This window comes from Synchiropus splendidus, chromosome 3 (genome assembly GCF_027744825.2).
Source record: "Synchiropus splendidus isolate RoL2022-P1 chromosome 3, RoL_Sspl_1.0, whole genome shotgun sequence".
In the NCBI taxonomy this organism is placed as follows: domain Eukaryota; kingdom Metazoa; phylum Chordata; class Actinopteri; order Syngnathiformes; family Callionymidae; genus Synchiropus; species Synchiropus splendidus.
Window position 1 is genome coordinate 6,424,600 of NC_071336.1, and position 12,204 is coordinate 6,436,803.

The 12,204-nt window shown below is 40.9% G+C and overlaps 2 protein-coding genes across 2 annotated transcripts; one reads left to right on the forward strand and one right to left on the reverse strand.

Moving 5' to 3' along the window:
- Positions 1-209: 209 nt before the first annotated feature.
- tinf2 (TERF1 (TRF1)-interacting nuclear factor 2) lies at positions 210-8,609 on the forward strand. The gene is made up of 10 exons (XM_053858430.1): positions 210-330; positions 414-616; positions 831-920; positions 2,736-2,828; positions 2,978-3,088; positions 5,106-5,229; positions 5,296-5,983; positions 6,308-6,360; positions 6,435-6,514; positions 7,541-8,609. The coding sequence occupies exons 1-10, from the start codon at positions 309-311 to the stop codon at positions 7,655-7,657; spliced, it is 1,581 nt and encodes a 526-aa protein (XP_053714405.1). The 5' UTR covers positions 210-308; the 3' UTR covers positions 7,658-8,609.
- On the reverse strand, positions 5,443-11,759 carry dhrs4 (dehydrogenase/reductase (SDR family) member 4). Its single transcript, XM_053858434.1, has 9 exons — positions 11,684-11,759; positions 10,568-10,683; positions 10,201-10,378; positions 10,014-10,115; positions 9,273-9,343; positions 9,153-9,204; positions 8,659-8,793; positions 8,527-8,582; positions 5,443-8,463 (listed from the first exon to the last, which is right to left on the reverse strand). The coding sequence occupies exons 2-9, from the start codon at positions 10,678-10,680 to the stop codon at positions 8,349-8,351; spliced, it is 822 nt and encodes a 273-aa protein (XP_053714409.1). The 5' UTR covers positions 10,681-10,683; positions 11,684-11,759; the 3' UTR covers positions 5,443-8,348.
- Positions 11,760-12,204: the final 445 nt, after the last annotated feature.

The following is a 12,204-nucleotide window of genomic DNA, read 5'->3' on the forward strand; positions in this document are numbered from 1 at the left end:
TTTTTTTCTCTCTGAAGTTTATGCTAAAAAGCATAGCGTCGTAAGCGCCAAAGCAAAATAAACAAAAATAGACTGCCGCGCTCGATTACGCCATATCCCGGAAGAGCCTTTGTTTGCGTTTGTTTTTCTGTCCTGTACGTGTTGAAAGGGCGGGGTCATGTTCGCCATCCAACAAGCTGAATTGGCTAAGCACCGCCAATCCTGTGACCCCCGAAAGTAAATGAAGTCATTTTGATGAAGCTCTGGCACTGGCGCGAGGATGAGATGTTGAATGTGACAAGTTTTTTCTTTAAGTGTTTTATGGAACAATGACGGCTCTTGAGGAGAACGGTAAGGTTTTTTATTATTATTAACATGACAACATCTACTGCATATCTATTTTTGATTCTTTGATTCCGCTGCCTGTTTTGTAGAAAAGCGTCTTTCTTTCGCTGCCGTTCGGCAGTTGGCCCCCCCGGTTCGTCTGGTGTCTGCGGCCGTGTGGAAGGTTCTGAAGCAGAGGGACGTGAAGCACTATGGGGCCGTGGAGGAGTTTGTGTCTTCAGTCTGTGACACGGTACCCGGTTTGCTCGCCTTGGGACATCGAGTCAAACTAACACTCGGAATCAGAGCACGGGTGAGGGCTTCACGACTCGATCAGTCGTTCACAACAGCACCAGACGACCGTTTTTTTATTTGATCATCTGCGCCCGAAGTCATAGCTTGTAGCCTGAGCGACACTAAGTGAGTCGACAAACGTTCATATGAAGAGAAACCTGTCGACTGGTGCCACTATGTCTTTGATGAGAGTCAACATTTTATGCATAACTTAAGATAACGTGTCTTTTCAGCTCATCCTGGATTTGCTGTCTAATCATGCGGATACAAAGCTTATTGAGGAGCATTTGGAAAGTCTTCGTTTTCCTGCTGAATATGCTGCGGTAGGTGATGGATGCAGGCATTTGTTAGGAAATGAAACTGCGAAAATGTGTCTTCATCTGACAATGTATCTTGCATGTGGAAGCTTTGCAATACAGGTAAAGAACTAGATGGTGTTTTTGTTCAATTCTTTCAACGTATACATGCCTGAATCACCCTGCACATACAGTGTGTGTCCTGGACGACACTGTGAGTCAGATTTGAAAAAGGCTTTTGTGTTCTGGAACCTGCAAAGACAAAATATGGACTAATTATCTACTGGGTATGCAACCATTTGCACCTTGTAAAAGTGCTAAACAGCACATATGCCCCACTTTGGTATGTTTCCTCCAAATGACAGATGAATTGAATATTTTCAATCAATTCAAGATAGCTCCAAGTAATTGTTCTCACATGAGAACACATGATGCAGTGAGTAGACATTGCATCAACAAAAAGTTATACAGAGAGCCCGTATTTTCAGCCTTTTTTTTTATCTTTAGAGTACGTCATTCTTATGTTGACCTAAACTTTAGATCAATGTTTTTCAACCTTTTTCAAGCCACGGCACACTTCGTTCATTGAAAAAACTGCAGAGGCAAACCACCAATGGAACCTCGGCCAATGCGCTATTGTGCTTCCTGTAGAAAATCCCTTTCAATTGTAGCTACTGACAAGTGGCTATTTTGGAATGTTTTTTACAGAAACACAGAAAAATGTATATGTTTCAAATGTCTCCAGAAAGTGGTGGACAGTATGGGAAAATATATCATGATTTATTTATTTACCTTAATTAAGTGTTTTGATTTTATCACAATCGCTTTCATGTGGTTTTATTCTAGTTTTGTGAGTTTCCAGACAAGTTAACATTCTTTGCATCAACTTGCTTCATAACAACAACAATCATTCTTTCTGTCTTCACATTTATTTTGTTCTGCATTTAGTTTTTAGCAAACTTTCAACAGTGAAGCAAACTTTGATAGTCTTCCAGTATCTATAAAGTTAGGTCTGTTAGATCTGCGGTGCATACAATCTTTGGTGTCGCTGGTCTGACAAGGGTCACTCCATCGTTCTGTCCTGAATGTGTGTGGTCAAGTTACAGGCGCATCGGGTTTAGAAACAACAGTGAGTTGCGCATTTGACCGGCTTCTGAGCTGTGAGCGTGCGAAGAGAAGCGCCGCTTCTCATGAGGAGTGCTGCTGATACTGACGGATGAATCAGCACATCAACATCGATCTTTATGTATAGAAAGAATGTGACCGAATACATGTAACCCCCTCATGTTGGTAGACCATCGCCGTTCTATTTGTTGTCTAGTTATTTAATGTCATATCGGCCTCCTTTATCTCCGTATTGATTAGGTGAACCTGGATCATTTCCCACAGAACACAGTTTGAAACGCTGCTTTAGATGTGCTCATCTGACTTCTCACTATGCCAAGTTATAATACCAAAGTTATGTTAAGTTTTAAGTTAAGTTTTTTTTAAATGGCCTAATTTACCAGACCATTTCATTTTTATCAGGTCAATTTCATTTTGTGATGGTCTCTCCTCAAACCTGCCACGTGGCAAACCATGAAGCACACAATCTCTGCTTTCAATTGTTATTGTCTCAGGAAACCCCCACACTCACACAAAGTCATACACACTTCCTGGGACCTTAGTTGATCAGCTCTTATGCAGCTTAATGTTTCGATTCAAATTAATATTTCTATCTGTAGTGTGGGCACGCATTGGTTCAAGGTCTTATGTCCAGATAATAATCCATTTCCAATTGATTTAAATGAATTAGAAGTGCATAATCAGATTCTGATTCTTATGGTTTTTGTGTCTTCACAGGAGGATGTAAAGGTTTGGAAATCAGTGGAGGATTTCCTCAAATTGATTGACTCACTCGTCCTGGACCAAAAAGCCAAAGACAAGTTCTTCAAGGTCAGTGTATGAGTCCTGAATTGTATTTGCACACTTAACACGATTGCGTGAAGCCATATCCAAATATTCCAGTGGGGCTGAGCACCTCGGTCAACAGTAGCGGGGTGGACAATGTCCGAAGCTCTTAAGACTTCTCATTTCAACAACAGGAGGTGTTTGTTCAAGATTATGGTCCTGTTCAAGATCAGGAGTTGGAGACGCTGATGTGGGAATTCCTGATTGCGCTGGACAGGCTGCTCCCAATTCCCTCTTTGCTACAGGTACTAAGTGTGTAACATACATGTCAAACAGCATCTGAGAATTTGATTGACACTTTATGCGTTCAGTTTTCAGTTGTCCACAGCTATGTGTATGTTTACAATTCAACTGTTCAATTCTTTAGACTAGGGATGACCCAATACCAGCATTGGTACTCACAACGACACTGGTTTATTTCACTGTACTGTCAAATATTTGCTCTTGACAGCACTACAGAGTTCCCTTCAGGATTCAGTGCAAACAACAACAACAACAACAACAACAACAACAACAACAACAACAACAACAACAACAACAACAACAACAACAACAACAACAACAACAACAACAACAACAACAACAACAACAACAACAACAACAACAACAACAACAACAACAACAACAACAACAACAACAACAACAACAACAACAACAACAACCATTTTGCTAGCTTCGATTAATTCCCCTGTGGATATTTCTTGTGGGAATTCCTGGTCTCCAGGTCACAGAGCCAAAAGCCACAGTCCAGGTGTGGGAATATTTTGGCTTCAAACCTACTGAGCGAGGTGAGCTCAACAACATGGACAAGCTAGTTGATTTGTCAAATTAATCGTGACAACAAATCAAACTAGCATGCCCACAGAGCAGTTTTACTAAACGCATTGTTTAAGTATTGTCATCTGAATTCATTTTCTTCATTGTATTTGAGTGTTATTTAAAATAAGTTTAACGATCGTAAAAATACTGATAATACATCGAAGAATTACATTTAAGGAGTGTGCTTGTGTTGTTATCGACGTACCGTATGTTAACTTAGTTTCTTTTGTCTAAAAATATTAACAAATATATTGTTTATTAGCCATTGTTTGTGGGACAATTAATTGACCAGCAAAATTTTGTTATTGTGACAGGCCTTTCTCATGTGAGGGCAAGTGTCCCCCCTTCGTGTTACAAAAAAGCACTCTCCGTAGACGTTATTCACATTTGCACTGCAGCTGGACTGCAGCTCGGCGCTGTGTGAAACCTGACAGATCTTGGTCGTAGTTGTACTTTTAACACAAGTAACATTCAACTTTCATGTGTGGTCCCGGAACATAACCTCCAGGATACGCGAGGGAATACTGCATATGTAAGCCAGTAGGCAGCACCAGGATCCTAGATATGATATATCAGCATATACATAGCTTGCCCAGGCTGAACTTGAAATGTTAAAAGTGAAATCTGGCGGTGGTGTCATGTTTTTTCAGGGAACGTGTGCTGAAAAAAAAAAAACCATTATTTGGTTATTATGGTGTTATTAAGTACTACTATCGATATTCAGGTATCAGCAAGTACTCAAATGTCAGCAAAAAAGTGGGATTTGGACATCCTTGATTTGAACCACAGTGAACTTTTGGTTGACTCATTTAGACACTATTGATGATCCAGTGATGAGTATCATACCTCATCATTTATGATGCAAATACGTCAAAAGACATGAAATACATTGTTGCAATATACATCTTTAAATGATATCATTAGTACAGGGGCTAAGTGAAGATCTTGGTGAGACAGTGTGTTCTGAATTGTACCACAAAAAGGGCACATTGTTTAGATAAATCATGAGTTTAATTAGGTAGTAAAACCTGCTTAAACACCACATGTCTTCTAACCAGATATTTTTGCTTTGAACGAGGAAAAAGCGTGAATCTGAAGCTTACATGAATTAATGATTCATCTTTGGCAATTACTTTTGACACATTTCTATTTGGTGGCATCAGTCAAGCTGGGATTAAAACGTAATTCATTTCATACGGCTGTGATGAATGTAGGTTACTGTGTCAGCAGCTACAGCCAACTCACTAATAAATCTTTCTTTGTGAGAAGCTGCAATGTACTGAGTAAGAACTTGAGTAAAATTACAAGGTCTACTTGGTTCATTTTTCTGCACAACAGCAGCCAGTGTCATGTTGTTTTTTTTCTGCCTAATGGTAAGCAATTCTCTTTCCCATCGCACGTGAATTATTGAAATGGCAAGTAGTTTGTATCATCTCTCTGCAGACGGTGGAGTGGCTCAGTGGTGCCCCATTTGTCAAGGAAGAGTGCGTGCTTGCAGCTTCTCAGCCTCAGCTTTTGAATATTTTACTTCAGCATCAAGTCAGTTTAGGTCATCTGGACAATGCAGGTAAAGGAAAAAATGTTAAATACCATCACAATCATATCATGTCACCTTTATTTGCTCTTTTTGTAGCTTGTCCTTCAAACAGTGGAGACTCAACCCTGACTTCGCTGTCCTTACCACCTTCAGGAAAAGCCCCTTTTGATTGGACAGCTGGCCACTCCACGCTGTGTGTAGAGGACAGACACGACACACAGGCAGAGAAGGAAAACCCCTTAATCTTGCCAGTTATTGGATCAATATCAAATGAGGATGTTCCAGTGATGGTTTCTGTGCGGACGAGACGGCAGAAAGCCTGTGAGGCAGCAGGTTCCAAACCAACTCCAGAAAAAAACACTGGCAGGTTCACGGTAGTTTTGCCAAAATCCAAAGATGATAGGCCGGGCCTGATGCAGAAAGGCAGAAAGCGAGGAATGAAGCGGAAATTTGAGCAAAGTAGAGTTCAAGCTGATGAAGAGGGTGAAATGAATGTCGAGTGTAATGTCACTCTCCAGGAATCTAAAAAGACCTTGTCCAGTTCTGAAACAATGCTGTACATGCCGGATGATCCGTCCCTTCGCCCCATTTTCCTGTCATGTCTCAACAAAAAGGCTAAAGTTGTCATCAAGAGAGTATCTCCTGCTTCTCTGCCATCTCCAAGGAAAAAGATCTCCAGCAGGCCTGGAGGCACAAGATACAGCATCTCAGCTTCCACTTGCAAACCCCTCAGTCGAACCCATCGAACGCAGGACACTTGTTTCCCCGGCTCCAAAAATAAAGAGTAAGGTGTTTGCATTAGCCCAAGTATTTGGAACATTTGTGAGGAAGTCATGTTGCACAAATTACGGACTGTCTTCAAAGCTCTTGCTGGCCACATGACATGGCTTTGATTGGTTTGATTTGGCCCCTGAGCGTTGACCACTTGAATTGATAAGGAAAAGACTTATTCAAGTGATCTTTTACAGTACTAAATCTACAGTTCAAAAGTCAGAGTTCAGTATGACTCTTAAAGGTCTTTACATGGCTCCTCCATTAGACTGTAGAAAAGATAAGTGCTCTTGGCACTAGGGGAGAGTAACTGACTTGGCAACCTGTTCTTTGGCAGAAATCATCCTGTCATCAAAGACCCTTCGTTTCCGCTGCTGCAGAATGGCACAGGTAAACGCACATCTTGAAAGCAGTCAAATCAACTTGGAATATTTTGGTCTTGATTGGGATGTTTTCTTTTTCAGAGTTGTCCAGCTTGACCAGCGATGCTGACGATTATGTGGCAGACTCTGAAGATGAGGCATCAAAGAACTTCAAGGGCCGGGTACGTTTCTGACACATCGTCTTTTGCTTTACTTTGCCTTCACAGTCAGTTTCGTGATAATGAGAAGCAGAGGTGTCATATCAGAACTCGGACCAAGGTCTGTGTCATTGGTGACCATGAAAATATGTGAAGCAAAGCACACTTGGAATGTAATCTGTTTTTCATTTAGAGCGGGTTATGGACAGTACACAAATGATCAGACGCTGGAGTATCTTAGCTTCTAGAATGATTCAGTGAGGAAGTAATGGTTTCCATTTGTGTAGCACTTTTCTAGATAACCAAAGTGCTTCATGGAAACTGTTCTTTCATACTACGTTCACACTGGTAGTGGCAGCTTTAGCCCCTTCAACCACCTCCGTGATTACCCATCATGAATGAGCTGAATTTGAACCTTCCAATGGACTCGCCCACTGGTTTCACTTGAACTTGAAGCAAGTGCTGCTTCTCCTTCATATGGAGGTGCATAGAATTTGATGCTTCTGTATGGCAGTGAAGGAAAACTTGTTGAAGAAACGTCATCAAATGAGCAAGAGCTCCAATTTAAGCAGGCTCCTGTTTTTCTTGGAAATGAGTGACATCTGCCAGAGACTTGAAGTACAGTTTCTGTTTCTTGGTTTAGGTTGTGAAGATGATTTGGGACTCTTGCAGGGAGGTGAATTGACCTCCTTGCTTTAAAGGTTTCCAGCTGGGAAAAGCACATGTCAGGACCAGAGGAAGGATTATAGCTTCATTTTGGTTTGGGGGACGAATGTAATGCCCCACAGATGAAGTGGTTGACCAAAGGGAGGGAGCTGGTCGTCCCATTCAAGCTGTAATCATGCAACTTGGCAGTAAATAAGCAGGTTTACCGTATGTGCTCATCAAAAAGTCTTTCAAGCAAAAGGAAAATAGGAACTTTATGTCTCATGGATATAGTTAATTTCTAATTTTCCATTTTTAACACATTTGATGGTTAACAAACTATATTTAGTGAGGCAACATCTTCAACGCTCATTGTTCTTATTTTGGATCTCTTGTCTCCCACAGCTGTTCTCGAAGCGCTATTACAAAACCCGGCACGGCACATATGTTCCCACTCTGAGGGAGTTTTGGAGACCATGCACCACTCAGCCGGACACGTTTCTTAAACGTAAACACAGATGATGAGTGGCCATATTACATCCCAGCTGACTGGAAACAGGCCTGAGCACGTCAGGTCTTCAGAGGTCATCAGCACTAACTTGGACTGCTTTGGATTTTCACCATTATCTGTACGGAGATCATTATCCATGGATTGTGTTGCAATTATTGTTAATAAATTGTGTTTTTATTGCGTTTTAATGGGGGGGGGGCATTACTCCCCTTAGACTTCTCATCCTTCTGTCATCCCTGGTGTCCTTGTTTCTGGGTTAGCAAATGCTCGGTGTGGTTTTACCTACAGAGGAAACCTGATCAAAGCTAGCAGGAACCCAAATGCAGCACTCATCAGACTACCGAACATCCTCTTGCTGTGCCACTGACCCAAACATTGTGGCTGTGCTGTGTTCCACATCAGAGGGGGAAAAACCTGTGCGTGACAGAAGCCAAGACGCTCTCAGGTTACTGAATGAACTCCACTGGTTTAACCTCACTGTTTCCTTCCACAGATGTTTTATTAAAATATTTTATTGCCAGCATATGGTAAACCAGTTGGACTCAACAGGACACCGTAATCAAAGAAGTCAGAACTCTATATTTTAGCCTGCACACACTGTGTATGTATAAATCACCACTGTATTCACTTAGTCCTGGCAGGAAAGGCTGTGCATTGTGTTGAAAGACAATAAATTGCAGTTTCATTTTGGCAATCGAATCATCATAGTCTCGCTGCTATCCCTCCCGTGACTGTGATCGTCTCGCCAGTGATGTACGACGCCTCATCTGTGCACAAAAAGGCAATGACTCCGCCTATTTCCTCCGGCTGTCCAATTCTGAAGGGGAAGAAAGATGTTTTAACATGTAGGCAGCATGTATCCAGGTTGTCTTGACTTTACCTTTTGATACTGAGTTGTTTTTTGAATTCATTCATAATATCCTCATTTTGCCACAGCTGGAATTAAAGTACACATTAACAAAGACGTCCATTTATCCATTTAATTTGTGTGTGTGTGTTTTTTTTCTCTTACTGCTGAGCTGAAGCGGGTTTGGATGACGCCTGGAGCCACACAGTTGACTTTGATGTTATTGTGAGCCAGTTCAGGAGCGAGGGCTCGGGTCAGACCAAGCAAGGCTGTTTTACTGACGCTGTATGGACCCAGACCCTAGGTCGAGAGAATTGGGGTGAGATCGGCCATCAGCTCTTGAGTAAATGACATGAACAAAGTTGCATAGTTTATTCCAAGAGCATTTTCCTTCTTACTATAATTTCTACTTGAACGAACTTAAAACAACATACAATAGGCAACTTTCATCCCCATCGTTACTTTTAGCGTCCTGTTGTTGTGTGAAACCTACTGCAAAGTATCCTATTACAAAAACAAAGATGACCCAGATGGGTTGGAGGAGGGTGAACCACCCTTCACTTATGAAATAACACTCTGTCATAGACCTGTAAAATGACGTGTATGGCCAAGGTTATCTGGTCTGAGTATTTGTGATGACAATGTAAAGTAGCTTTTACCTGCATTGGTTGGTAACCGCCAATAGAGGACACAAATACTACATTCCCGCTACTAGAAGAAAAATGTTATTCGTTTCCTGAATTTCATTGAAAAATCATCCCTATGTAGTCACTTCTTACCCTCTTTTTGACATGTGGGGCACAACCAACTGGGTCATAAGGAAAGATGACTTCACATTAATGGACAGAATCTGAAATGTAAAAAGAAATTGAACTAAATACTCCACTTTTCTGGTTCAATGGGAAGGAGTTTTCTATGGGTCGTAAACCAACAAGCTTTGTACTTCATAGCACATACAACACTTTTCATTACCAAAAAAAGATTGAGAGTTAAATGGCATAGCTTTTCTACAATTTGCTACAGCCTGCTGGTAATTCAAGGACATTGGTATTTTATGCTCCATCAAGTGACTTTCACTTCTTTTTTTATAGTTTTGACAGCTCAAGCCACAAACTACGATTTTGCACAGTAGCATGAAAAACATTCTCCTTTAAAAAAGATATATTGTCACAATATGGGGATGACTTGTGTTATGAAATATGCTCCTAACTCCTATCCATCCTTTCCACCGTTAACATACTCGCAGCCTGCCTCCAGTAGTGGTTCTCCCAACTATAGTGGCTTCAGGAGGACATAAGGCAAATCTCTTCTATTCGTGTTTGTTTCAGAATAGCTAATTGACTTTTGGACCCCACTCACCAGCACTAAGTGAGTTCTAACACAACTTGTTGTATGACCTGACCAAACCAAATAGATAAAAAGCCAAAAAAGGGGAAAATGCACTCTTCATTGAAACAAACATCAAATTATAAGTTAGATTTATGGATGGAAGGAGCAGTCACGAGTGCATCCATATTTACCTTGTCCCATACTTCCTCAGTGGTGTCAAGAGTGTTTCCAAAAAAAGGGTTAACTGCTGCATTGTTCACCAAAATGTCGATGCCCCCATAGTGGTCCAACGTCTGGACCAAACAGAATGGAGTCAATAACTGCTAAAAAGGAATTAAAAAAAAATCCCAATCCCACTGATGACTCAATTGGACTCACCATCTGCACCAATTTATCTCGGTCCTCCTTCTTGCCAACGTTACAGGTGGTACCAGTCACTTGGATGTTCTGGCTTTGCAGTAAGGCTACAGCTTTGTCTACATTGGCCTGTCGGCGGCTGCTGACCATGACCTTGGCCCCTCTTTTACCGAGAGCCTGAGCTGCAGCCAGACCAATTCTGCGGTGACAAGACAGCTTATATCAGGAGGGGGGCGACAGAATCCCAGTGAGCATCACATGAGCATTATAGTGGGGATTAAAATGCCTAGTTTCTGGTTAAGTATTCATGACAATTTCCAAGAAATACAGTACTTTTTGATTCCACGTCGAAGGTTAGCATTATGAATAGAGTCATGGACAACATTACCCATCCGTTGAAGCAGTTACTATGGCCACTTTTCCAGCAAGACTGCTTTGAGACATATTTCTGTGGCCACTAAGAGGGTTCAGGGAAACTCTTCTAAACGCGCTCCTCAGCATTACCTGTTGACACAAAACACTCAGTTGTATATGTAACAAACTGGGTCGAGGTCACGCTATTCGGGGGAAAGGTAAACAGTAACACCATGGGGAGGTCCTTGATAAGTGACATGAATATGGTGACCATCAGCCTTGTAATTACAGAGCTATTACAAAATATGGAAGAAAATGTGATAAAAATGTTAGTGAAAAATATTGAGGACAGACATTTGAGAAACTACTTGTCGTAGTAACACCATGGGGAGGTACTTTATACGTGACACGAATATGGTGTCTACCAGCCCTCTAATTACAGAGTTATTACAAAATACGTATGAAAATCTAATGGAAATATTTGTGAGAAATATTGAGAACAGAAATTTGAGAAACTACTTCTTAGAGTAACACCATGAGGAGGTCCTTTTAAGGTGACATGAATATGGTAACCATCAGCCTAGTAATTACGGAGTTATCACAATATGTATGAAAATATGATTAAAACATTTATGAGAAATATTGAAAAGACAAATTTCAGACATTACTTGCTGTATTAATACCATCGGGAGGTCCTTTAGAAGTGACGTGAATTTTGTGACCATCAGTATTGTCGTTCATGTAATATTATGATGTTAGTTTACGTTTTTTTGTTTTTTTTTTATTTCCAAAAACGTCGGTCCCTCAACTGGCGCCGCAACTGTAACACCCCCGAGACCGTTTTTCACTCCTAAGGAGCGAATGACACATTTGTTCTCAAAATATTAGGTTGTAATCCTTAGCTAGAGTCACATAGCGTGGAATGTTGTGGTGGTTGTTGTTTTTTTTATTATTTGCTAAAGGACTTATTAACACGCGAAAGTCGAGTCTGTCAATATCGAGCCAACATAACGCAAACACAAACCGATTGGTTTAATAACTAGATACGTGCAGAATTAGGAGACACGGTGCATTAAAAAGTTGGAGTAAAGTTAAGCCAGTGTATGTTATAAATCGAAATAAATAAAGAACTAAAATCAAAAGGCCTTACCACGGAGAAGAACTTTGCACAGCGCCCGTGAATTATTTGCTAAAACAAGGTCTGTGTTTTGATAACTATAGTTTCCGGGTAAACGGTCGTCTTCAAAATAAAAGTTTTCATAGCTGGTGGTGGCGACGAGCGTCAGCGATTTTAACGACGCAAAATATGGTTCATTTATAGACAATACCCTCCCTAAATTTGCCCTTTTAAGAGCGCTCTTATGTTTTGTGCTTTACGTGTATTGTCCAAACTCACAAGAGTTTAGACAAAGATAATAGAAAAGTAGGCAAAAAGTAAACATTGTGTAGAAAGAGAGTAAAAAACTTTATGAATTAGACACATGAGTCAGTAATCTTAAACAGACACAAACTCCAATTGCTCACAAACGCAACATGTAATAGTGAACCAATCCGCTTACAGTTGTGCTACAAACCCGTCCTTGTTTAAGATCTCACAAGTACTGGATGGACCGGGCCCACGGCTTGTTCAAAGATGGCCGACGCGATTGTGCATTTGTAGATCAGTGAACC

Excerpts from the sequence above, each read along its gene's own strand:
- dhrs4 (XM_053858434.1), bottom strand. The coding sequence starts at position 10,680 with ATGCTGAGGAGCGCGTTTAGAAGAGTTTCCCTGAACCCTCTTAGTGGC. Across the intron at positions 10,116-10,200 it reads GAGATAAATTGGTGCAGATG|ACGTTGGACCACTATGGGGG; the intron begins GTGAGTCCAATT and ends TGTTTGGTCCAG. Across the intron at positions 9,344-10,013 it reads CTGAGGAAGTATGGGACAAG|ATTCTGTCCATTAATGTGAA; the intron begins GTAAATATGGAT and ends TTTACATTTCAG.
- tinf2 (XM_053858430.1), top strand. The coding sequence starts at position 309 with ATGACGGCTCTTGAGGAGAACG. Across the intron at positions 921-2,735 it reads TTCCTGCTGAATATGCTGCG|GAGGATGTAAAGGTTTGGAA; the intron begins GTAGGTGATGGA and ends GTGTCTTCACAG. Across the intron at positions 5,230-5,295 it reads AGGTCATCTGGACAATGCAG|CTTGTCCTTCAAACAGTGGA; the intron begins GTAAAGGAAAAA and ends CTCTTTTTGTAG.